This window comes from Oryzias melastigma, linkage group LG8 (genome assembly GCF_002922805.2).
Source record: "Oryzias melastigma strain HK-1 linkage group LG8, ASM292280v2, whole genome shotgun sequence".
Taxonomy (NCBI): Eukaryota; Metazoa; Chordata; class Actinopteri; order Beloniformes; family Adrianichthyidae; genus Oryzias; species Oryzias melastigma.
In genome coordinates, this window is record NC_050519.1 from 14,524,109 (window position 1) to 14,551,469 (window position 27,361).

Below are 27,361 nucleotides of genomic sequence, written 5' to 3' on the forward strand. Positions count from 1 at the left end.
TGGGCAAACTACAGCCTGGGGGCCATTTATGGCCCGTTAAACTACTTAATCTGGCCCGCCAAACTAAAACAAACTATTTTGATTATCCTTATGTTATATTTTCCCTGTAGTTCAGGTGTCTCCCCACGGATGGCCCACTACACATAAATTCACCTTTGTTCAGGCCAGACAGTTATTCTGCATTCATGTAGTGTTTGAAGATTTGTTGTTTTTCCTCTGGTGGAAGGTTGCCGCCAGTGTTCCGCAGTGGAGCTGCCATCAGTGTGTAACTGGGTAAATGGGATTGTGACTGTAAAACGCTATGGGCCTTCAAAGAACGTACCTTAGTCATGTTGATGGTGAGATATGAGGCTGACCTCTTGGGAATGCAGACCGACAGCCTGTACTTCTTGACTAGAATCTATTTCATAGGTGCCATGGCAGTTCAGCTCCAAACTTTATCAGTTCTAACAATTTGTCCCACAGATGAGTTTCTTTTATTGCTCATTTAAGAACATCTAGAGCTATGATGCTACACAGTTGTAATCCTACCGACAAGTACTAGATTGGAATAAAAACAATTGAGCGTGTATTTGTCCAAGTATCAACTTGTGTCTAACATGTATGTACTGAGCGTGTACTAGTTGTTTTTTTTGTGGACTCCATGATACCATTTTGAGTAATGTTTAAGTGTTTTTTTCCTTAACTGCTTCTCCTCACTCCATTTGAGTGGATGATCCTAGCCACCATCATTGCAAACTGCATTGTCCTCGCTCTGGAACAACATTTGCCCGATGGAGATAAGACCCCACTGTCTGAACGCCTGGTAAGTCCCACTGATGCATGTGTAAAGCACTATCCTGTATGAGAGCATGTTTAAATTCAGGAGACTGCTGGGACTGATTCTGCTGGTGTTAAGGAGTCTACTAGATTTAAATGAATGAGTGTTTAAAGTTTTTTTTTTTCTCTGTGCCACATCATCTTTGATATTGTTACAGGTGATCTGATTGATTTCATTGTTCTTGTTTTCTTGTCTTTCTGTGGTAATGAGCTACTGTGCTTTAGACTACCTTCCGGTTGACCCAGACTAAGCTAAGCATCCATTGAAAACTCAAATACTGTGATGTCAGGAGTAGAAAGCTGCTTTTAATGTTTTTTTATTCAACATAAAACTCTTGGCTCTGACTCCTAGAAAGACAGCCTTCTGTTTACATCATTTCCAATAGTGATTCTTTTTCACTTTAAGACCCTAAATTTCTGTTGTGCTTTGAAAGCTCCAAAACTGCTAATTGTCCTAGTTTACATCCATATACAAATATTCCAATCACATTCTTCTCAGAGAAACTTTAAAACTGTAACTCAGAAGTATGAGTTATCCATATCCTCTTTATTGGTGTAACATGGTGTCCATGTAAATGTGGTTACCAATGAAAGATCAGTTTTTAGAGGTCCCCACACCTGCCTGAGTTCAGCTCGTTTGGTGCATTGAATTAGCAGCACCTGGCTGCCATTTACACACTTAATATGAATATATCGCCTATGCAGCCCACCTATTTTTCTGACAGTAATTTATATTTTTACATCAAATACTCAGAAGTTGTGCCATTGTTGAACAGAGGTTTCAAAAATTGGCATCTTTTTAAGCAAAAAATACAATAGACTTGTCATTTTACTTTTTGTTTATTTTCTCTGCTGTAATTATCATGTTCATACTTGAATTTTCTTTCGTTTTCTCCTCCCTTTTGCTTCCCTAGGACGACACGGAGCCGTACTTCATTGGGATCTTTTGTTTCGAGTCTGGAATAAAGATTTTGGCACTTGGTTTTGCCTTCCACAAGAACTCTTACCTGAGAAATGGATGGAATGTCATGGATTTTGTGGTGGTGCTCACAGGGTAAGTAAGTGGCGAGCAAAGGAATGCATGTGGCACAAAAAGAGAGAGAAAATGCACCTGCATGGGTCGCAACACAACATTTTCCTTTAGATTTGCTTCTCATAGAATCACAAGGCTGTTTGTGGTGGGTGTGTGTGTATGTGTTGTTTGTGTGTGTGTCCTTTCCCTCTGCCCCCCCTCTCACTCTAATGAATGGGCCCCATCTAGGCAAGGCAGTGATCAGATCACAGAGTGGAGCTGCAGGCAGCCAGCAGCCTGGGTAGCTAACAAATGTCACTTCAGTATATAGAGAGGCACGAGGGGAAGGGTGAGGGGCACAGATGGAGACAACATGGAAGAGGAGGCATGATCAGGGCTCCTAAGAATAAAGTACACATGTTGCCGGTCAAGAGGAGAAAAGGGCCAAAGAGCTGGAAGAAAAAGAAGGAAAGTTAAATGAAAATGAATAAGGAAACAAGATAATAAGTCAAAAGGACTTGTTTTGATGCACATTTAACATTTTTTTCCTTGATTTTCACCTATTAGCCTACCGTTCCGCAATTTGTGAGTTACAACAATTGACTGTGTATAAGAACTGGATTGAGTGAGAGTGACATTATCTTAGAAAATGGCTTACAATATTTTTCGCACTATGGGGTGCACCTAATTATAAGGCTCAGTGTCAATGAATAATCTATTTTTGGGCATATGTCATATACAAGACGCACTGAACTATAAGGCGCACTAAGAAACACAAAAGAGTCAGAGATAAGTCAGTCGATCAGTCAGACATTACTTTATTTATTCAATGCATTCACAGTAACTCCAAGGTTGTTTCCCTGAAATATCTGCGAAAAACCAGTACACATGAATGAACCAGATTAGTAAATATAGACCACAATGCATTACGTTCCAATGAATTTGCTTTTGAAAAAATGTGTTTTAATATATTTGTATAAACCATTCACATTTTCATTTTCATAATACAGTGGATTCATGAAAAGTTTTTGTAAAATGTTCATATTTATCAAGTTTTTACTTCTGGAAATCTATGACGGCGTATTTGCCGTTTAAAACAAAACACAACCCCCCAAAAATAGATAGTTAGCATGAAGTCCAAATTACTTTTATAATCCAGGGCACTAGAAATGAAAGATGTTAAAAAAGGTAGCAGAGCAAAAATGGTTATTCTGATAAATATAATGACTGAGTAAAAGCTGTTTATTTCTCCATAGAAGTCTATGGGATTTTGACTTCTTGGAGCCAGCGGGCAGGTACTTCCTATCTGGAACGTAAGAGGGGAGGAGTCACTCAGTCCAATGTTTATATACAGTCAATGGTGACAACACTGACTCCAAAACAGTTGTGTGATGTTTTAAGACTGCTATGCTTCTTTGCTGATACAGCATTGTGTCTGTCTACTGTTTCTTTTGGTCTTCGCCACACAAGGACATTTACACAAACACACACACGACTGATTACTCAATCTGGCAGTATGGCCTAATGCTTTAATAAGAGCAATCATGACACCAAACTCTTCCCAGTGTGTCACAGCAGAGTGACTGTAAAGAGAGAAGAAAGGTGAGAAGACAAGTGTCACCGTGGCAGCATGGAGGAGGTAGAATCTACCTTCTTAAAACTCTGTGTAAACACTTTGTCAAAACCTTCTGTCCGCCTTTAAATATGTCACATTCCACCAACAGGACCATCAATAATTGAACACAAAAAGGAAAAAGTGAAACATCGTCGAGATAAATGAGCAACAGACACAGAAGGAAATCAAGAGAAGATTGTCACAATGCAATGCGAGAGTTGACTAATTACTCTGGGCACCCATAGACAAACAGTGAAAAAGGACAATCTGTTCAAACTGATGCATCATGAGGTGTTATTAGCCAGTGCCGCTGCGAAGGAAGAACATTGCCTGATGAATTAAATGTCTGAAAACGAGAGGGGACAAATGTTTCATTAGAGAGATGAAACTTCTAACCCGCAGAGAAAAGAAGCTCATTTAGCAGGAATATTAACAGAAGTATTATGTGGTCACAGACTGAGCTCAAAAAAGCCCCAAATCTTATGAAAGGTACATTTTTAAGTCAAAAAAGTTGATGCGCACATTTATTTGTTATTTAATCATTCAGTTTAAGCTGTTTAATTTTTCAATTTTTGATTAACTTGGAATTAGGTATTACCCTCTCAGTATTAAACAACCTAGACGGCAAAGCAAAGACAGTCTAGCTTGACAGGAATTGATCCGACTGGTGGTCCATCAGGCGGCCAAGTGTCAGTCAGTGTTCACAGGAACGTCAACACACACGTTTCTTTTTAAAACCAAGCCCTGTTAGACTGAACTGTCACACATAATATTTGCTCACACTAACAGTGTTACAGGTCAGTGGGAGCTACTCAGCGAAGGACAAACAGGCGTAGTCATCGTTGTCAATAAAAATTCTTATTTACTGTAATCAAATCAAGTAGATCTGACTCATAGTTTGATGATAAAAGCAGTAGAGAGAGTTGAGGTCTTTTATGATGACCCCACACCTACAGTTAATGTTAAAAAAACAACTTTTTTAGGTATGCACTTGCATAATATTAAACAAAAGTGCCTATCTACATTTATTATTTTGCTTAGATAAAAATATATATATATATGTTGGGAGGGGAAATAAATGTCATTAGTTTATTGAAAATAAATGTGCCTACTCAGAAATTATTCATTTGTTTTATAAATTTCTTCCATCAGCAGAAATGCAAGAAAAATATGTTAAAAACCCCCAAAAACTATTTTCATTGGAGTGGGTCTTCAAGAATAATATTGAGTGGCAGTTAATTTTGGGAAACATGTTTTTTTCCTTTTCTTTTATTGTTTGAATAATATTGTCTACATGTTTAAAGTCAATACATTATAAACTCACAGCTTTCAAATTTCTCTGAATGGAGGCTGTGTCTTTAGAAGTTCATTTCTTTGAAGATCAAAGACTACTTGGCCTTTCTTCTTACCTTTGGTGGGAAGCTTTGATTAAAACACTGACCAGAGAGCTCGCACACACACACAATCGTGTACAGATGCAGAAACATTTCCACTTCAATCATTCCTTTCCATTTCATACTCACCCCTAATACACTTTATGCAAACAAAGACAAACACACAAAAATGGCACTAACATGTCAAAATAGAACGAATAGATAAGGGATTTTTGTGTGTGTGTGTGGAAGTCTTGATTTGTTTGTACTTGTATTTGTGTGTTTTGACCTACTTGTGAATTGCCACAGTGATTTGCGCAGGACATGAGCCCGCTATTTATTATACCATATATTGATTACATGTCTCATTATCCTCAGTTTATAGCTTTTCTTTCTTGGGCATTCATTTACTTGTGATACAAAATGGTGCAAAACATTCACACAAGTTGAGCAAAAAAAAAACACATTTCCTGAAACATGTCTTAGCAAAATGTACTTTAAAATTGTATTAAACCTTGTTTATGACTAAAGAGGTTTATACAAGAATTTCTATTTGTCTTCAAAACCTTAAAAAAAGCTAGTTTTAGTTGATATTAAAAAAGAAATGTTTACATTTTAGGTCAGTTGGTTAATCACTGGATTGGCAAATTAGTGACGATCACTCAGTCTAAGATCTTCTTTGACTTCGCCCTACCCCTCCAATTGTAGGCTCATTTGAAGCTTTAGTTGTGTCTGAAATAGTTTTTTTAAGGAACAGGCGTAGGGACTTAGGACTGTGTATCCTTCCGCTGGTAGTGTGATCCGTGTCGCTCTGTGCTTCATACGAGACACTGATCTCTTCATGTATGTGTGCTCTTAAGCACAGACGTTTACATTTAAATGTAATTAATGATTTTTAGTTGTAAAACTGATGTTGTGTATTTCCCTAGCGCTGGCAGCTACGTGCTAACATGGATAACCGGCGACTATTGAGAGTCCGAATTCAAGACAGGATTTTTTAGGGCTGTCACTTTATCACGTTAATTGCGATTAATTAATTACATGCGTTGTTTTTTTCATCGCATTAATCTAATTTTTGCATTGGATGGTTACTTCCGTGTTAGTGCACACCTGAGGGCATTATCCTGCTCAAACCATGGTCATTTAAGAAAAACTTAAATATTATATAAATTAATAGAACTTCAGTTTTGTTATATTTTTACAATTATCAATTATTTTTTATGTATTTATTTTTAAAAAAGCAGACTATTTCAAACACAGTGCCTCACGTTGGCATGGCTCTGACCTGACTCACGGGCCATCGCGGCAGACCGAGGTCAGAGCTGTTTGCAGCGCTTGCAGTCTCTCGAAAAGTAATTGTCAGTGAGAACTTAAAAAAAAATAATAATTTCAGATGTAAAGTTCACCTCTTTGCACTTGTTTTTGTCCAGATAATAAAACAAAAGTTTAAAAAAAAAAAAAAGTCTCAAAAGTTTAATTCCTCCACAGTGTGGAGCAAGTTATATCACCATTTGAGTTATGGTACTGATAAGACGTTTGAGGAAACCGTTTTGGTTTGCTCAGAAAATTCTTCTGACTGTTTTTGATGGGGGAAATTGGAGCACTCTGGACCTGATTTTTTTTTTTTTTTTTTAATTGTTCAAGATTTAAAAAAAGAAATAAAGACCCTCAGGGGTGTCAAAGTAAAGGCTGAAAGTCTTTTATATATATAAAAAAACTTAATAAAGCCACTTTTTTTGTTTTATTTTGGTCTCTTACTGTACTATAATGTCACAAATTTAAACAAAATACCTCAAAATGAGGCTTTTTACAGCAATTATTAGGTTTTAAAATTGCGATTAAAATCAGATTAAATAATTACAGGTCACAATTAATTAATCGCACAAAAATTAATCGCATGACAGCACTACTATTTTGACCATATCTCTCCACTTGGAGGGTAGATGAAGGGGTAGGGAGAAGCTGTAGGGTAGGGGAGGAATTCATATTCAACCAGTCTGTAAATGCAGGGATTTGCAGTTGTTTGGCTCAGCTTTGAACTGTCAGGGGAGTGCGTGGAAAACAGTTTGTGCTGTCAGGTAACCGTGTCACCCACTGCACCATGGTCCCACCCTTAAGGAGTGTGTTTCCCAGTTTAAAATGTGTATTGAGGTTGGTGTGAAATATCATTGAAACTCCCTGCAGCTTTACCAGTAATAGGTAATTACAGTTCGGGCCAATTTTAGAGTTATTACCTTCGTTATGCAGTGGGCCGTTGTTATTTTCTTTACTTAGTTGGTGTCGAATCAGATTAGAGGACAAGGAAACAAATAAAAATATAAGATTTGTGCTACATTTTTAATGTTTACATGAACAAAAGTAGAATCTATAGTGAGAAAAAAGAAAAATCCCACTTCTGATTTACAGATGTTTACCTTTGCTTGTCTTTTTTTTTGTAAGAGGTAGGTGTATAGCAGACAGCCTCGCCATCCTGACAGGAGGAAGTTTTCTTTTGATTGGTTTGTCTTCATGACCTAATTTCCTGTGTGCGTTCGTAAATCGTTTTCACTCAATAATTTGTCAATTTTTGTGTGTTGTTGCGTTCAACCGTGCGCTCACCTGTATATGTGGCAAAGCATTTACATTAAATACAAGAGCACAGAAAAAAAAGAAAAGGAAAAAAAGCAATCAATCTGGCACATCCCTTGGCCCTGTTGCCAAGGTGATGCAGAGATTCTATCAATGAGCCAAGGTCCCTGTTGCCATGGAAACACTTATGAATGAGAAAGGGGCCAGTAACCGTGGAGACGGTGTGAATGAGGAACTGCCTCATCAGTCTGACAATGCTCATGACGGTCGATGCTGTTTGGGAACAGGATTCTGGATCATCATTACCATCGTCATCACTGTTGTCGCCATCATCATCATCAATATTGAAATATTCAAAATCTTTTGCGTTATGGTTGCGTTAGATGGAATTAGTGCCATACATCCTTCATAGCTTAGCCCAATATTTTTTTTTTCATCACAAATATTTTGCTACCCACAACCTGAGTCTTCATGGGAACATTAGCAGGCTAGAATTCCTCCAAAATAAAAGTCATTCTGTGTTCATCAATACAGTATGGCAAAGCTATTCCCTGTTTGGCCACTCTCACAGTCTGCATTAATTGAATATTGTACGGTTTAAAATTTTAGTGTGTCTTTTTATTGCATCACTTTACCATTTGACTTGCTGCCATTTGCACAGATCTCTTCGTCTTTGTCAAAACATTTTAGTAAATACTTGTAGCGTCCATTGTCATTAGTATAGGGTAACACTTGTTAATTTACATTGCTTTGTTTTATTGTTCCCCTTCTATTAGTTTGCTATAAGAAACTCGTTTTAGGCTATGTGGAAACTGATCATTATTATTTGAATCAGTGCTACTCTACTGGCTGAGGCAGCATGTAATCTGAACCCAACCAGTCAATGCCGGCCTTTTTTTTTCTCTACTGCAAAGACTTTAGCTCAGCGGTTTCCAACATTTCTCATCAACACACCGGTTCAGTGTAAAACCATGTTTTTATACACACGTATGTGACAAAAATAGAAAAAGTGCACCAAAACATCTGCATCCTGTAATGACTGTGATGCAAGTGGTAGAGATGCATTGTGGGAGTTTACTTTTTTGTTGATTTTTCTTTACTAGTTTTCTTAATATTAAACTTAATTGAATGTATTGAATAAATATATATTATTCATTTATTTTGCAGTTTCTTGTGCTCTTATATTTTGTGTTATGAGTTTGTATGAAAATGGTTCTATGACTGTGGGTGGAATGTGTAGGCGTGAGGTCACTGTGCTCTCTTTTTTGAAGAAAAGCATGTCAACCACAGTTATCTGATGTAACAGGTGTATGATCTGTTTAATATGCCACTAAGCCATGACATTTTAAAAGTATTGGCTATGTTTTTAAGCAACAGGAAGCAGCATCAAAAATTGAAATATCAAAAATGCTATGCCATAAAACCAATGCTAACACTTTGATAATAGTGTGTCAACAGGCATCAGTCAGATCCGACCATACCATGAGGTTAGACATCAATAGGTGGACAGGTGTGCTGTTTTTTTTTTTATCTTCAAGGTTTGCCCCTACATCAACTTGGATACCCTTCTTTAGGCTGATATGCCATTTGCCTCTGCAGTCCAAGTAGCATCCAGGGGTCATAGTCCTAACATTCCAAGTTCCAAAAACAAGTTGTAAATTCTTAGGTGGATTTACAGACACGCCTTTTCACACTCATCCAAGAAGAGTGGTGGTGAACTGTACCAACCAATTGATCAAGGCCTGCCTGTTTTAAAGCGTATGGTAGCTACAAAGAGGTTGAACAATCTCGCCCATTGCTAACCATGTTTCCTGGACCACCTTTAGCTGGACTGATACCTGGTAACTACCATGGTCCTACTTTGATTTCTACAGGGTATCAGCAACTGCTGTTTCCATCAGCAGTAGACAGGCTTGATAGATTGATGAGGACAGAGATAGAAATGAAGAACCTTCAAGCCAGGACATGTCAAAGCCCCTTGGGTCGTATCAAGGGCTTCTCGCCCACAAAGCATCTGGATCAGACTTTTCTGATAGCCTTGCTAGTACGTCTGAGATGGGTTGTGGGTGCTGCCGTATGAAATTGGGTAACCAAATGTGTCCGTTTCCATGTTTGATGGTTGGCCACTGGCTTTAAAAGCTTATTCATCCTTTGGAGTGAGGTTAGAAGCTGGAGTGACCATCCACCCTGTAAGGGCATCTCTGTAACCCAGGGTCAGGGGAGCTTAGGGTTTGCTGACACTTGCCCAAGGTGTGGAGGGAAGGAGACGCTTTACTTCTCCATTCTAGCCCAGCTTAAAGCTAGGCCTAGAATGGCTCATCGTGAGCCGACTCGTTGAGTGCCCGGGTGCTACTGTTTGATTTCTAACAATCGGACGGCGGCATTGGAACGGCAGCACTGGGGCATGGGGGTGGCTGAAATCAGACAATCATCACATGATTTTGGGCATCATGGAGTCTATTCTCGCGCTGCTGACTTCCTGTAACTGGACAGCTCCCATCTGACCTTGGCCACTGGCAGATGTCAACGTATAGAGAAAAATAACCACTGGTAATAAATGACACAGTGTGTTCCACAATCAACATGGACTACAGAAAAGGAGACTTCAGGAGATTAGAAAGGAAATCGTAGACCTTCTTTATAAGGTCATTTTGAATTCAAAGCCATGACACTGTCTAATTTAATAACCCCGACTTAATATTGCTTTACTCTCTTTGGCTAATTTGTAGTATTTCAAGTGAAGCCGGTGGAGCTGTGATTAAGGCTCGGCTGTGTCACTGGGCTTTTTCAAAGAACTGCAGAGAGTAGAAATGTGTCAGAAACTCGACAGGAAGGAGGGAAAAGCAGGAAGTTGGATGATTCATTGTGCGTCAGCCAAGAGGACTGGCTGGGAGTCTGGCAGCAGGTGGAAATATCTTAACCTTCTCAATCTGTTTTACTGTGTTTTTGTCTCGATCGCACTGATTAAGGCCACGCAGCTTACAAAATGTGTGCGCTGCAGCCAGATGACAAGGGGAAACATTTCTTAACGTACCTAGAATAAAATAAGCAAGTCAGCGTTTGTGATTCACACCATCTGCCAGCGCTGCCCTCCGCCTGCCTCTCTTTGCTGTTTCAGTTTTTCTCTTCCTCCTCCCGTCTGTCCGTTCCTCTGCATTTCTCCATCTATCTCCTTTCTCATTTAGCAGTCCCTCTCTCCTCCTGATACAGAGCACCGTCCCTTCAGCGCGCCCCTCCCACATCCTGATACACTTCTCTGTCTTACTTCACTTGTCGGCGGTATTGATCAGCACAGCTCTTACAGGATTTACATACAGCGCTCACCCACCCACTTGTAATGGCCTGGCATGGGGTTGTGTGTGAGAGACAGCGAGAAGCTGAGAGGTTGACTGACAGTGACAAGCCCAGCTGGCTTAAATATCGATTCACTGTGCACATTTCTGTGCGTTTGTCTTTTTCCTTGCAGGATTCTGTCCACTGTGGGTTCAGATTTCGACTTGCGAACCCTTCGAGCTGTGAGAGTTTTGAGGCCGCTCAAGCTGGTGTCTGGCATTCCAAGTAAGTCCCAAGCAACCATGTGAGCATAAAAAATATATATATATACATGATTTTGCCATCTTAAAAAAAATCTAGATTATTTTCACCGTGAGAAGTAAAAGAGATAACAGATTCACAAATTTCAAATAGAAAAGAGGAATGTGGTGCCACTACAACTCATGTCAAAGCCAACATAAGTAAGGTAAAACAGACAGACAACAAAATACACTGACAAAACTCACAGTTAAACCCCAATCCGCCCAGAAAGGTAAAGGGAACCATACCTCACTTTTAGACCTGCGACATATTGTGCAATTTAGTTTAACATCCCTCCACTACAGCATTAGTATTAGCATGTTCTCCTGCTACTACTATAGGCCTGACAGACTTACGCTTACTCATTAAAACACCTTTTTTTATGAAAACCCCATCAGCGTATCAAAAAATGATGTGGTGGGTTAAAAAAAAAATCAATAAAAATCAGAACAATTTTCATAAGTCTTTAATACGATAAAGCTATAACCATTTGGTTAAATTGAATATAGTTTTGATCTAATTTAAATTCTAGTAATCCTAAGTGATTTAAATTTTTTGCCTTGTTTTTGTGTCTTCTCTTCATTATTTTTAGTGCCTGAGGGTAACCTTTATTTTTATCCAGAGCTTTAAAGTTCACAGTTTTAAAAAATAAAACAAAGAAAATAACCTTTATTAAAGTTTTATGCCACAACATTTGTTTGTTTTTTTGTGGATACATAAAAAGGCTTCTCTGGTTGAAGATAATTGAATAGTTTATACAAATTTTCACTTTTTTTTCCTTTAAAAATGTTCATTTGGGTGGTACCAGCTTCTGTTCTTAAAAAAAATATCTTTTTTTGCTTCAGGTGTTTCCTTTCTTTCATTTGTCTGTTTGAATACAAATGCAATATGAGACGATTTAAATTCAAAATACATAAACTCCAACTGTTGTGTTCTCCAGGCTTGCAGGTTGTGCTGAAATCCATTATGAAAGCCATGATTCCTCTGCTGCAAATTGGCCTCCTCCTCTTCTTTGCCATCCTCATGTTCGCCATCATCGGGTTGGAGTTCTACATTGGCAAATTCCATTCAACCTGCTTTGACAATCATACAGGTAAAAAAATGCATCTGGATGTATTACTTGATTGTAATTAGAGGTAATAGTTGACCAGAGCTTTTCAGTTTGTGTGACTGCATCATTTAAAAGAGAAATTCATTGAGGTTTTACTGGAAAAAAGCATATTTGGTTTTAATTATTTTACCTTCTTATTTGATTATTCATTTAGTCTATGGACTAAAATGTAAAAACACAATATTTTCATTTTTTCTGAATTTTTTTGTCATAAAACCCAATCCTCTTCCCACATATATTCAGATGAGATTCGGGAAGAGTTTCCATGTGGGACAGAACCTCCATCCCGGCTGTGTCCAGAGGGGACCACTTGCAGACCATACTGGTTAGGACCAAACTACGGCATCACCCAGTTTGACAACATCCTGTTTGCTATCCTCACCGTCTTCCAGTGTATCACCATGGAGGGCTGGACTGACCTGCTCTACTCTGTACGTATATGTGGTCAAACACACCCTTGAAACAAGCCATTTACCAGACAGGAAATTGAAAAACTATTCCAAAAGTCAAGCAACTAGAACAAATATAATAGTGAGTTTAGCTTCAAAATTATTACTGGTTTAGTTCAAAGTGATTGCAGTAGGGCTGGGCAATACTGAGCATTTGGGTATCAATCCAATACCGGTCTAATATCTGTCAATATCACCGATATCAATACCAATACCGATATTTTTTGTAAATGTGGTGGATGTGACATGAACCTCAAAATTTCAATAGTTTTTAATTGTGTGAATGATTTTTTGTACATTTCTCTTTTTAAAAGGTTTTAAACAAGAGTGGAAATATTGATATCTGTTGATATCCGATACTTGAGATCAGTAATATCGATATTTTGGATCGATCCGCCCAGCACTATTTGAAAGGACTTATCTTTTAAATACTTATATTTAACGTCTCAACTGTTAACGTTGATGTGAGATAGCTGCATGTACCTAAAAAATGAGCTCCAGAGCACATCTGGAGACAGAGATCTCTCAGGACCAAAGCTGACCGGCTCCCCTGCCGTCAGGGGCAACGGTTGCTATGCAGACCAGAGATAAGAGTCTTTGAGGGTTGATTCTTTTCCTTTCTCTTCAAGTTTTTGCTTAGTCCTCCTCTTGTTTTCTGTTTTGTTTTTTTCTCACCATCCCCATCTTTAATCCTGCCTTCCTTCCTTCATCTCGTCTCTCCTGGTCTTCCTCCTTCCTGATCCTGCTCTATATTTAAAAGGGCTTGTTCAGTCCAAGTTATTCTTGCAGCTGATGGGAAAAGAAGCAATAAAAGTTTAATGGTAAAAAAAAAAAGATCTGCAGTACACTGGGTGCACAGCAGTAACACCAGCTTATATGGAGAATGAAAAGGGGGTTCAGAACAGAAGCAAGGAAACGAATTAAGTATGGAATCAATGTCAAGTCTAAAACGGGGTAGCAGAGGACGATGGGAGGAAAGGTAGGATGAGGGAAGTAAAAAGTAAGGGTTAAACATAGCATACAACTACATTTATTTATAGCAAACCCCTTAAATGGCTCCTATTAGCGGACAAATATTCTTGATAAGGCCATGTTTTTCATCATGTAATCTTTAAATTTATGTAAATGATGGATCTCAGGGGACTTTTAGGCTAATTAAAACACATTAAATATGCATTTTACTGATGTTTATGTACATACTGTAAATTGAAAAAAGAAAAGAAAATGCTCATGGCATATTTAAGCATGTTTTTTTTTGCCTCCAGCACCCTTATGCAATTAAAACCACAACACACTGTCTCTCACCTTGTCTCTGGTTATTGATTTTCCAACATCAGCTCATAGCTACTGTATGGTACCCTATCTATGTAGAGGGAATTTGTCTTATTTTGATGAAATGCCAACAGGATATTTAATTGTGTTTTTAGCTTATATTGCTGTAATGGTTGTTGCACAAATAAAAAAAAAATGATCCCACTTTTTGATGTATGTTTCAGAGCAATGACGCCTCAGGGAGTGCATGGAACTGGATGTACTTCATCCCCCTTATCATCATTGGCTCCTTCTTTATGCTTAACTTGGTGCTCGGTGTGTTGTCGGGGTAAGAGCCAGTTTTTTGAGGAGGATTTTAAAAAATGCTCAAATCAGAGCAAATTTTTAAGAGACATTTTGCCGGTGTCGCTGCAGGGAGTTTGCCAAAGAGCGAGAGCGCGTGGAGAACAGGAGCGAGTTCCTGAAGCTCAGGAGGCAGCAACAGATCGAAAGGGAACTCAACGGTTACCTCGAGTGGATCTGCAAAGCTGGTTTGTAGCACTTTACATCGAATGTGACCAGGACGGAGAGAAAAACGATGATATTTTCTTTATTTTAAAGGTCACTGTCACCTTAGTTTTGGTAAACAATCCAGAAAATGTGTCTTTTATTTTTGAATCTGTTGTTACATTTTGAATTCTTCTTCTTAATTTGATCTTCTTTCACCAGCTAGTAGAAATCTGCAACATTTGGCATCAAACCACAGATGCCTTTAAGTCCTACTCTGGTCATGTTTTGATGCATTTTCAAAATGTTCCCAGTGGTCTTTAAATTATGAATAAGCCACTTTTGCCAAAATCTTCAAATCTGTGGCGTTTTCTAAGACATAGTTTCTGCAGAGCGGCAGTGTTTCATCAGCCACAGTTACCTCCAGATGTTTTCTAAGTGAGTCAGCCTTAGAAAACTTGGAGAAGATGGATGGAAGATGAGACAAATCAGACATATCAGATGTTCAATGAAACAAGCAGAAAGGAAGATTAAATGAGTTCACCTTTGATCCTTTCAAACGGACAATTAGCATTTCATCAGAAAGCTAATAAATAAATGAGAATCATTTTGAAAGGTCGCAGTTTCTGTGAAAGTTGTGAAGCATAAATGTGACTAATGTGTAAACACTAACATTTTGTTTGTGTGTGTCTTGTAGAGGAGGTCATCTTGGCAGATGATGAAAATGAAAATGAGTATGATGGTATGAGCTCACACATTTGAAACACTCCTTTTCCCTCAAATAATTCTGACGAATAATCACTTAAAAAAGTAGAAATGTTGGGTTGTTACAGAAACACTGTTCTGCTTTGACAGGTTCTCGAAGGAGAGCCACAAAGAACCACAAGAACAAAGCTGAGCTTTTGAACCCAGAGGAGGGAGAGGGGGAGCTGGGAGTGGGTAAGTGTCACACTCTCAAACACACACACAAACGCACACACCAAGGAAAAACCTCAGGTACACAGAGATGCTATCTTATCTCGCATTTCAGCATTATCTGACCCTCCTCTCCTTCTCTTTCCTGTCCTTTATGTCCTCATCTCTCTTCTTATTCTCTGATGTGCTTTCCTAGTATTTCTATTTCCTTTTCCTCCACCTGCTCATCCTTTAACCTGCCCTTGTTAAATCAGCCTTTTATCGGACATCCATCCTGACTTTATTTTTTGTCTTGTCCAAAACATTTCTTATTATTATTATACTTAATTCTGCCAAACACATCTTAGGAATATGCAAACATTTTCTAAAAAAAACTTGAAAAATCATTGAAAAGTGTTTACAGTTCCATTTTTCCATTAAAATGGAACTTAGATGAACCATTAGACCTCACTGAACCATTGAACCTCTTTGAACCATGGAACCTCAATGAACCATTTAATCTGACTGAACCATTAAACCTAACAGAACCATTGAACCTCTTATAACCATTGAACCTCTTATAACCATTGAACCTCTTATAACCATTCAACCTAACGGATCCATTGACTCTAACTAAACCATTTAATCTAACTGAACCATTGAACCTCTTTGAACCATTGAACCTCAATGAACCATTTAATCTGACTGAATCATTAAACCTAACAGAACCATTGAACTTAACAGAACCATTGAACCTCTTTGAACCATTCAACCTAACTGATCTATTGACTCTAACTAAACCATTTAATCTAACTGAACCATTAAACCCAACTGAACCATTGAATCTAACAGACCTCATTGAACCACTGAACCTAACTGAACCATTGAACCTAACAGACCTCATTGAACCACTGAACCTAACTGAACCATTGAACCTAACAGACCTCATTGAACCACTGAACCTAACTGAACCCTGAAGGTAAAAGAACCATCTAATCTAACTGAATCATTGAACCTAACTCAATTAAACAACTACTTCATTTATACAGCATTTTCCATCAACTTGCTGTTGAACACAAGGTCCTGAACAGAAAGACAAATATAAACATGAGTTAAAACATAAAAAGTTGTAAAACACGTTAGATAAAAGAAGCAATTATAAAATAGATGTAAAAATTAAAAATAGCAGAAACACTGTTTGCTAAAATTTGAGGAGGCGCTAAATAAATTAAAACATTAGTTAAAACAGTAAAAATGAAAAGACACATTAGATAAAAGCAACAACAATAAAACTGACATAACAATATAAAGTAAACGCAACCTGAAAGTAATATTTGTTGGGGGACTGCATAGATTAAAAGATAAACAAAGTAAAAACATAAAAATGATAAATAATAAAAGCCATAAAGTACTTAAAAGGCCAACATGTACATAAATAAATAACTGAGCCATTGAATAACTGAACTATTGAATCCAACTGGACCAATTTAAGGACCCTTTTCAGGTTCTCTGAGATTAGTAGATGATTAGCTGGTGAAACTCAGTTTAAAACATTTCCTGCAAAATTTGGGCAGATTTCTCCACAGTATTCTGAATTTATGAAACCCTGCTTTTTTATCCTTATGAGCTGGAACCCAAATTTGTGTAAAAGAAAATATATACTTGAAATCAATTGGGCTCTAAAACTATAATTAATTAAAGTTAAATGATTGGAATTTTGCAAAAGAATACAGTTTTCCTTGATATATGAAGAAAAAGAAAAAAGAACAAGAAAGTACTATAGGAGAGAAGCCTACTGTGCAAAGTGAAAGATGGACTTTTAAAAAAGGGCACAATTAGTTGATAGAAAGACATAAGAATAAATCAGATTTGTCATTAATTCATCCAGAAATTCTAAGAATGCTGTTCAGAATAGGCCTCCATTGCCTTCTGTGGAGTATCCGCTTCCTCCTCCAAGAATAAGTTGTTTGTGCTTAAAGTTGTGTTAGTTGGCACTAGCCAATTAGATATGCTAAATATAGTCAAAATCTGCGAGACATTTGGGTTGATACATTTCGTTTGATACTTTCATTTTGTTTTATATTTACTTCCAGTTTTGTGCCAAAAAGCCCATATTGCAAAAATGAAGAAGCGCTAGATGGATTATTATTTTGGCCGTTTAATAATTCTTGGTGCATTTGGTTATTGAATCAATTCCAACTTGTGCTTCTGCAAATCCAACCGAAATTGTCCAGTAAACCAAAGTGGGTGAATGCAGTGTGCCAAGAAGATAGCCCAAATAAAATGTCATCACATCATTTATCTTGTAATAAACACATTTTTGAACTTGTTTTTATGTTGGCGTGTCTGTTGTTTTTTTTTCATTTACTACAACATGTGGTCAACCACCGCACATTTTAATGGGATCCAATGTGCTTTCCCAGGTTCCCCGTTTGCCCGAGCCAGCCTCAAGAGCTCCAAACTGGAGGGGTCAACGTTCAAGCGGCGGGAGCGACGACTGCGCTTCTTAATCCGACATATTGTCAAGTCTCAGGCATTCTACTGGACCGTATTGTGTTTAGTGGGCCTGAATACGATGTGCGTAGCTGTTGTTCACTACGACCAGCCCGAACCACTTTCAAACTTTCTATGTGAGTAAGGACAGACATGTCTATTATATATAAATACACAAAAACTAAAAAAACACAGAGTAGGGGAATATTTAAGTAGGAAATACAGTTCATCAGGCCTCATGTGTAGATAAATCTGCAACATTTACAGCTCCTCAAAAGTGATAGGATTAGATTTAACGTGTGTTTTTAAAAGAAAAACATTGACAAGTTTAAAATAGTGTAATTTTTATGCTTGTTTTCTTGGAAGAAAACTCAAACTCTCTGTTTTCTGCTCTCTTCCGTGTAGATTTTGCTGAATTCATCTTCCTGGGAATATTTTTAACAGAGATGTGTATAAAGATGTACGGCCTCGGCAAGCAGGCCTACCTCAACTCCTCTTTTAACTGCTTTGACTGCATTGTACGTTACCCCCACAAACACACAAATGCGTTTATTTCTGCATAGTATTTACTTTTAATAAATACTATATTTGTGTGTGGCTACAATAGGTCATATGTGGTAGTATATTTGAAGTATTGTGGTCCATCATCAACCCGGGCACCTCCTTTGGCATCAGCGTGTTACGAGCTCTCAGGTTGTTGAGGATCTTCAAAGTCACCAAGTAAGTTATTTCTCTTATTTAAATAAATATATATATATATTTAAATACATTGGAACGCTCACTGTCTGTCCCCGCCCGTCAGGTACTGGGCCTCTTTGCGAAACCTTGTTGTCTCCCTGCTGAACTCCATGAAGTCCATCATCAGCTTGCTCTTCCTGCTCTTTCTCTTCATCGTTGTCTTCGCCCTGCTGGGCATGCAGCTCTTCGGAGGACAGTCAGTGCTGCTTTCTCCCCCCTGGCTCCCTTTGATTTACAGATTGTGTTCTTGACCTGTAACTGTATTTTTTTTTCTTCTGATTGCTTTTCCATTAATTTTTTTTCTTTAGGTTTAATTTCGAAACTGGCACCCCTCCCACCAACTTTGATACCTTCCCAGCAGCAATAATGACAGTGTTCCAGGTGAGGAAGAAGCTGGAAAAATGCAGAATTGTTGCAGAAATTAAGTTTCATTATTTAAGCACTTTATCAACAACACGTGGAACCGTTTCTGATTAGCAGTGTGTGTCTGTGTGTAGATTCTGACCGGTGAGGACTGGAACATGGTGATGTACGATGGCATCAAGTCTCAGGGCGGAGTCAACAAGGGCATGGCCTTCTCTGTCTTCTTCATAGTTCTCACACTTTTTGGAAACTGTATCCTTTCACAGTTGAATGGGAAAATACAATTAAACAAAGGTGGAATCAACGGCTTTTTTTGCTCTACTGGGCTCAGTCCTTGTTCCACTATTTTTTTAAATATATTTTTGTTTATCAGAATGTATGTTACTACATTTAAAATGATCAGTCAGCAAATATGTGTATACAGGGTAGTAGTAGTACCGAAACACAGTAATGCAAAGTGCTGTATAATGAAAAAAAATATGACCTTTATAAATGTTTCCAACCCAAATTAAGAACCTTTCTATTATCTAAATGAAACCATCCTGAAAAATATGTTGTGATTTTTAACTATGTTCAGACACTCTTCTGAATGTGTTCTTGGCTATCGCTGTGGACAATTTGGCCAACGCACAGGAGCTGACCAAGGTGCGAGCCGCTTTCGATCTCTCCACACTTAGCTTCTCAGAGCTAAAAGGAGTAGTAGCCTTTCCCTTCTGCTGAATGGACTTTTTGTCTGTTTCATTCATCAGCTTTGCCATTGATTTTTGCTGCCTTCTTGACTCGACTGATATTTTTTTACTAATCCCTCCCAACAGGATGAGCAAGAGGAAGAGGAGGCTGCCAATCAGAAGATGGCCCTGCAGAAAGCGAAGGAGGTGGCGGAAGTCAGCCCACTGTCTGCCGCCAACCTCTCCATTGCAGCGTGAGTCTCTCTGTCTGCCACTGTCACGCTTTGACGCCAGCATGAGGGTGTTCAAGCCTGGTAAAACTGAGCACACATCACAGGAAAAGCACCATGTCAATAATAAGAACAACTATAGTGATTCTCCTCCTCCTTTATGTACGTTTTTTGGCACGTAAAACACAATCACTCTTTATGCGATTTCAGCCATCTTGGTATTAAAACTTTAAGCTTTCAACTTTCATTCGGGACATTAGTGCTTGCAGTTTTGGTATTCATAAACTTCATAGTTTTTGAATTATTGAGCAAAATATCCCCCAGAGGAAAAGAATGAGAAATTCCTCAAATCCTTCAAAAACCTTTCTGCATACTTTCAGATAGGGACCATTCAAACTTAAAAATGTTCAGCAATTTGGCATTTAGCTTTTATTTTAGCAACATGCTAGCTGTTTTGGCTAGTTTAGACATTTTCTAGTTTTTTCCCCCTCTTTCTAGTTTCTTTAGGCTAATTTGGAGTTTAGCTTTAGCATTCTGCTAGCTATCTCGGCAAAATTAGACATGATTTCTTCCAGTTATTTGGTATGTAGCTAATATTTTAGCAAGCTTTCAGCTCCAGGGCTTTTAGCTCTCAGCTTCAGCATTTTTATCTATCAGTTTCTGGATTTTTATCTATCAGCTGTGGCATTTTTACCGGCCGCATTCATCTTAAATCATTCACACTTGCATTATCGCAGGGAATGCTATAAATCTCATAATAAAACATGATTAATAATTTTTAAGGCCTGAGAAAAACATAAAAAAAAATATTCTATGAGTAAAAAGTCCAACATACGTTAGATTTTATTAGATTAGATTAGATTAGATTAGATTAGATTAGATTAGATTAGATTAGATTAGATTTGAAAAAGTTTACTTCAAGCAATCAAGAATGAATAATGCATGTGCAATACAATCAATCAACAGAGGTTTACATCCATAAAGACTTGTCAAAACTTAGCATCAAATGATAGATTGCTTGAAAATGAGTGGGAGTACCCAAGTTGATTAAAAACTGCTTTTTCAAAGACTAAATGAAGGAAAAAGGACTAAAATAAAAGGTGTTAAAAGTCTTTAGATATCCCAAATTTGATGTAAACACAGGATAAAGTTTTTACTATTTTCACTGAAAGATAAGTCATTCACTGTAAAATTATTTCTTTCAAACTTGATTTTTAAATATGTAAGTTGGCCAACATTAAGGAATCATCGAATATTTTAATAATTTAAACTAGAATAAATGTGTAAAACGAATTTGATTTTTTAAATTCTTCTTAAAGTTTGTAAAATTTGCTATTTTTGTGATTTTTGCTGTCTTGAAAGTCTTCTAACAAGTTAATATTGACATAAGCCAAAATAAATAAAACATACTGTATCTTCTTTTTTCTTAGGTTTTTTATTTTATTAATTTTTAGCACCCCGTGTGACACACATAAGTGCGCATGCGCTGCTGCTGGTCAGCGTTCCTTTGATCTCCTGTCTCTGTACACAGAGGGGTCTGTCCTCTCACCACTGCTGAAGTTCACAGGCTTTCACTAATACACAGCTGTACACACACATAAAACCTCACATCATAACAGGAAGTCTGCACATCACAAGCGCACAGTCTCAATCTCACCACTTTAATCCGGCAGCCAGTTCTTCATGCAATGATCGACTCGGCATTTCGTCACCAGATACTCCACATGTGCTGCTAGCAAATGCGTCAAAAGTTATTTCCTTTTTTTGTTTTCATTAAATGTTTTGTTTCCACTTTGTTCTATATGTGTGTGTGTGTGTGTGTGTGTGTGTGTGTGTGTGTGTTTGTTCACCAATGTGAATCCAAATCACTACTTTGCATAGTCTGAACAGAGAAAAGCTGCTGAAATTCCGACAGAAATCTGTTTTTTTTTTTTTCCCAAGGAGGGATTCAAAAGTTGGTGCCAGCGTTGATGCATGAAGAATCTCTTAGGAAGATATTCTGTAGAACTGGAAGAAAGATTTCACAAACCAGCTTAATACCCAGAGAAAAAAGGAGCAGGCATGTGTAACTGCTGCTTAAATGTGGAGGACAAATTCATTAAAATATTTAATTATCTATTTATTGTTTCTTTAGTGCTAAATGTTTAAATGTTTTTAAAGTCTTGACCCATAGAATTCCTTGGTCTAAATATTTTTGTCACATGGCAGCAAGTAATGTATTTCCTGCAGGTCCAATGACAAATGAACAGTGTTTTGTATTTTTAGAGCATGACAGCCGTTATTTGCACGTGTTTTTATGTTGGAACACTTTCAGCATGTTGTCAGTTTCCCCGCATAAGACACAAATCCAAAAGAATATTTAAATAACTGTGTTTTTACAAATTACAATTAAGGAGCGGTGTAACAAATAATCAATTAATGGATATGCATTCGTATGATCAAACAAAATCGATTTGTCTGAAGCAAGTTGTTAATTTAATCGAACTATGTCATTATAAAATTGTTTCAAAATAAAATAAATTGATATAAAAAAAATTCCATTTGGATTGAGACAAAGTAGATTTATTTTGTTATATAAGGTAAAAATAACTAAGTGCTATCACACATGTGATAGCAGCAATTATTTGATGTAGAAAAACTCTTTTTGGCTAAAGATGTCCTGGATTTCAGGTCAGTGAATTGGATAATTCAAAATGAACCTTTATCGACAGTGAATCTTATCAGCAACCACAAATTTTGATATGAATCAAATCGTTGTTCAAGTAAATTGTACACCCCTACAATGAAGATTCTCAAGCAGGTAGTTCAAGTTTGCTTTGAACATAAGAGTAAAATACGTTTATTTAATTGTAAGAGAGACTGTATCTTGAATTGGTAGTTCAGTTGAGGACACACTGAACCTGGTAGGCGAAGCGGTCTTTTGTAAGTGGTGGATGGATGGCGTGTTAAAGAATGAAATACTCCGCCTCTTCTTACGTGCCATCTCACTCACCAGCTGTTTCCCTCCTCAGCAACAAAGTACACAGTGAGTGTCACAACGCATCCGACCCCTTTCTGGAATGGTATTTATTTATTTGTTTAAGTTTTTTTTCATTTCTGAAACTCTTTTTCTTTGACTCTGAAACCATTCCTTTGCTTTTTCTTGTGTTTTAGAGCAGCCTCCTTTCCTTTGTCTCTTAACTTTCCTTTACCGGTTTCCTCCCTTGCTTTCTCTACCCTTTATTTGATCTTGATTTATTTTTTATCGTACTTCTTCTGTCGCCTGCTTCTCGCAGTACGGCTGTTGCTTTACTGTGGTTCACTGCTGGCCTTTAGAGAAAATGGCGTTAGAGTAGGTAGAAGTTTTGGAGGGTAATAAAAGAGGTGGTCACGAACTGTTTTAGTCTCTCTTAACTGTAAGTTTTTGATAGAAAACTCAGAATTCTGGGAAGGATTTTTTTTTTAAATCAATAACTTTTACTGAATTATGTCTACTCATATTGGTAAAGATGGATCCTTATGCTGACCTTGCCTCGCCGTTATCCTCCACTAAATGTTCCCATAAAGTTTACCAAAATAAGGCTGAGTTGCCTTATGTTTTGGAAAGCTGTGTGGACAGTGTCCCATTATACTGAGGTTTGCCTTGTTTTGTAGACCCCTAACTGTGTGTGGGCCCCCGTGTGTCTTAACCAGTATGGCTTTTTTATGTACTATTTTGGTTGTCACATGACCATTTTCATGTTTTTAAATGCGTACATGTGGAGACCTCAGAGTTTCTACTCGTGCTCCTAATTTGTCTCTTGTTGTTGCTTCACTCACAGTAAGGAGCAACAGAAGAACCACAACAAGGGGGTGAATAAGTCAGTGTGGGAGCAGCGGACCAAGGAGCTGAGGAAGCAGACTCTGGTGACCAGTCGCGAGGCCCTGTACAATGAACTGGAAGCTGATGATCGCTGGAAGGCAAGGACAGGGAGGGAGGAGCACAACAATGTAAAGGACAAGGCAAACAACCGGCCCTTAGACTTGTGCTATCAGTGTACACAAGCTGGCTGACATCTTTTTCCATGTGACTAAAGTACGTTCTCACTGGGCTTGTGTGGCGCATTCAAGATGGCGCTGAATGCAGGTTTTGAACCCTCATTTAGCATATGGGGTTAATACGGGACTGTCGCTACCCGACACTAGCTCATGTACTTAGAGGCTTGCCGCGAAATCTCAAAATGATGTAAATCTCGTAAATTTTGCTCCAGGCTTTTTCTTTCACACCCGTAATCAAATATATATATATATAAGATTTGGGGTCATTTAATTCCAGCCGTGCAAAAATTGCAATAATTAATTTCTCCTTTGTGATCAATTTTTATATGGGTCCCTCTTCTGTAATTCAAAATAGACGGTAACCATACGTCACTCCAAAGGCTGAGTCCTGACAAGGTCGGGCACTGAAATTGGATTCCAAGTAGGAACTGTTATGACTTACACGGTTCTACCAAAACCGAAAGAAGCTACTGCAATCGGTTACGCCTTTTGGTTCATTGAAGGTCTAGTTGTCTTAGGACATGTCAATCACTTCTACTTTGAAGTTCTAGGCAATCCTTTTGCCTTTCCTGCGATAGTGGGCAGGCTCATATGAGACCGGAAATCACGGCGTGCAGTGCAGCGCTCTAAGGTTTGGCTGCATTTCATAGTAGGCCACAAAAATTTGACACGTCACTGCGTTTCATCGGCCAATCAGATACTCAGCTTTGAGCATGTGGCATTTTCAGTGACCCAATTAGTGGGTAAAATACTAATCTAATACTAGCGTTCTTGTCCTGTTGCAGCGCGGCAGGAAAAAAAAGGACTGCTTTGGTCCTGGAACTGAAATAGGCCATTTGGTGCCAACTCCCTGATTGGTCAAAGTTTGGCGCGTCTTCAGTTGCCTTATGTTTTGTACATAGAGGCTAAAAATAGTTGTAAAAACCTGCATAGATGGGTGTTGATGCAAGAGTTTTGAGTGTGGAAGCCCAAAACCTGCATATTTGGGCATTTATATAGACTTCTCATTGGAAGTTGTCGCTTGAATGCGTGTTTTCCAAGCCCTGTGTGAACGTAGGATAAGATCAACTTTTTGATCTAACCAGGACATAAAACCTATCATCTCAACTCATTAACTTTGCTTTTGCGTTATTTCGTCACTCTTTACTTTTTCTCTGTCTTGTCCTTGAAGGTCAACTTTTCCCGCCACATTCGTTCTGACATGAAAACTCATCTGGATCGGCCATTGGTGGTCGATCCCCGGGAGAACCGAAACAACAACACCAACAAGACCACTGCCAACAACTCGGATCTCTGTGTCAGTAAGCACCACCCTGCAGATGAGCTCCACGAGCAAACACAGCTCCACGAGCACCACCACCAAATAGGAGGGGGTGGTGGCGGTGGCTCCAATCCACCCAGGCCCCCGATGGACCGTGGGGAGTCTACAGAAAGTAGGCGTAGCCGCAAAAGTGAGCATCACCACAAATCTCACGTCAGACTGGATGCCACGGTCATTCCTGGGCCGGGCCCCGAGGAGAGACCGTCCCGACGGCACCACCACGCCCGGAATGGCAGTCGAGGGGGAGGACAGTCTGAGAACAGGAAGCCCAGGACACACCGAAAACACGCAGAGGAGGGTGATGATGATGGAGGGGGAGCTGTGAAAACGAGGAGGCATAAGAGCAGAAGGGTGGAGAAAGCTGGAGAAGAAGAACAAGAGGGAGCGGGCGATGGCCGCGAAAGGAAGCCAGGAAGAAGTCGACATGGTGCTCAGACGGAAGGAGAGGGGAAGAGAATGTGCCCTCACAGAAGGAAGTAAGTCCCTGTTACATTCCTTATTCTACTTCTTTGTGAGTATGTATGCACAATAATACTTTTTTTACTCATACTCTACTACTTTTCTCTTCCCTGTTTCAAGGGATTCTAGTGTCCTCAATCTTTCAACCACCCGGCCCATTCAAAAGACGCTCTCACGGCAAAACAGCCAGTACAGTGAGGACATGGACAACCTCATGAACACCAAGCTCATTTCTGGCTCTGCACCTCGCATTGAAGGTCATTCTAATCCACCTGTCAGCCGCACTGTTGCTCCCGGCTTTGGTTCTGCCTTCCACTTGGCTCACAGCGGAACTCACGGAAGTCTGGTGGCATTAGACAGCTACGGAAACATAGGACATCATCGCGCCAGCAGTGTGATCAGGCTGCCCCACCCAGACTACACATCGCTGGATATGCCCATCTTTCCATCAATCAATGCCATACTGCAAGGTATAGCTGGAAAGACAATGTTTCATTTTCTCAAACATTTCAGGATTATTCAAAAAGTATTTCAATTTTTTTTCCTTTTTATGTGTGATCTAGTTAATAAAAATGCCAACACAGAACCTTTGCCAGCCAAGGAGGATAAGGGTGACGATGACAATAAAGGAGCAGAAGGAGGACCTAGACCTATGCCCCCTTATAGCTCCATGTTTATCTTGTCAACCACCAATCCGTAAGAGAAAGTCAAAGCAATTGCTTTGAAATTATCTCCATGTATCACACCAAGTTGGAAACAACATACACCTTTTTGCAGATCATGCATTCCCACTTCCAAACACATTTGACCCTCACAGTCATCTTGGTTTGGTCAAATGCGATCTCTATGATTCAAATGTCTCTGGAAACAGTTCAGGAAGAATCTGGGGCAATTACTGAACATGCTGAAGCTTCATTCTTCAAAGCTATTTGGTCAATACCCAACGCCTCATGGAGTGTGTAAGCTTTGTCGCAAGGATTGAGCGTAAACCACAATATAAGCAAGAAACTACATTGTTCTCTACCGATCTAAATATACTCCACTCAATATTATCAGTAGACAGACTATTTGGTGTTATACTTCTTGTTTTAGTGGCAGGTGTCTCCTATATGTATCTAAAGCACCTAGAAGTGCACGGGTCGCATTCCAAGAAATAGTCCATTTCGTCACCTATTGTAATGGGGGATTCAATTACTTTTACAACCCAAAAGCAAATATATAAATGTTTACACCTTCTTTGCACTCACTCTGTGATCACAAAAGGACACTGACTGAGGAGAACTGGTTGCATAGATCTGTTGTAATGTCACAACACTTACCTGGGAGAAAAGCAAATGTTCCTTGTGCTCTTAGGTTTCGACGGGCGTGCCACTACATCTGCACGCTGCGCTACTTTGAGATGTGCATTCTGCTGGTCATTGCCATGAGCAGTATTGCATTAGCGGCCGAAGATCCTGTCTGGCCTGACTCCCCTCGAAACAACGTAAGGAGAAACTCAAACAACAACAAGAATACTTGTTTTGCTTTCATTTCTTTCAATTCTAGATTTAACTAGCCTTGTTCTGTTTTGTGATTGGCCTATAACAAAATTGTAAAACTTATTACACTATGTTTGCTTGATTGCAGGTTCTTCGCTATTTTGACTATGTCTTTACTGGAGTGTTTACATTTGAGATGTTGATAAAGGTAAGTGGAGTTTAAAGCTTAATGTCTCGGTAAGTGTCAAGAAATACCTTTGAACCCTCAAGAACTCACTTTGAACACCCCTGGCATAGACAGACACCCTATACCAAGAAATCCAGGAAAAAATATACTCCACTCAGTAGTATTCCACTTCATCTGTATTTGACAGTATTTCTTTTTAGATACAAAGCTGATATCTTGATTTAAGGGAATCCAT

General features: G+C 38.7%; 1 protein-coding gene across 1 annotated transcript in view; it reads left to right on the forward strand.

Annotated features, from left to right (window-relative positions):
- cacna1aa (calcium channel, voltage-dependent, P/Q type, alpha 1A subunit, a) overlaps positions 1–27,361 on the forward strand; it is a gene marked incomplete in the record, with an annotated part of 94,472 nt that overhangs the window by 20,635 nt on the left and 46,476 nt on the right. Inside the window, 24 exon segments of the mRNA XM_024272748.2 lie at positions 700–805; positions 1,734–1,873; positions 10,854–10,945; positions 11,901–12,053; positions 12,315–12,502; positions 14,017–14,120; positions 14,207–14,322; positions 14,976–15,020; positions 15,134–15,217; positions 17,596–17,802; positions 18,071–18,183; positions 18,273–18,385; positions 18,468–18,599; positions 18,712–18,784; positions 18,901–19,018; positions 19,344–19,411; positions 19,582–19,688; positions 22,676–22,726; positions 23,465–23,633; positions 24,853–25,478; positions 25,582–25,931; positions 26,025–26,157; positions 26,815–26,944; positions 27,088–27,147. Of these exon segments, the coding sequence (XP_024128516.1) occupies positions 700–805; positions 1,734–1,873; positions 10,854–10,945; positions 11,901–12,053; positions 12,315–12,502; positions 14,017–14,120; positions 14,207–14,322; positions 14,976–15,020; positions 15,134–15,217; positions 17,596–17,802; positions 18,071–18,183; positions 18,273–18,385; positions 18,468–18,599; positions 18,712–18,784; positions 18,901–19,018; positions 19,344–19,411; positions 19,582–19,688; positions 22,676–22,726; positions 23,465–23,633; positions 24,853–25,478; positions 25,582–25,931; positions 26,025–26,157; positions 26,815–26,944; positions 27,088–27,147 (3,478 nt within the window).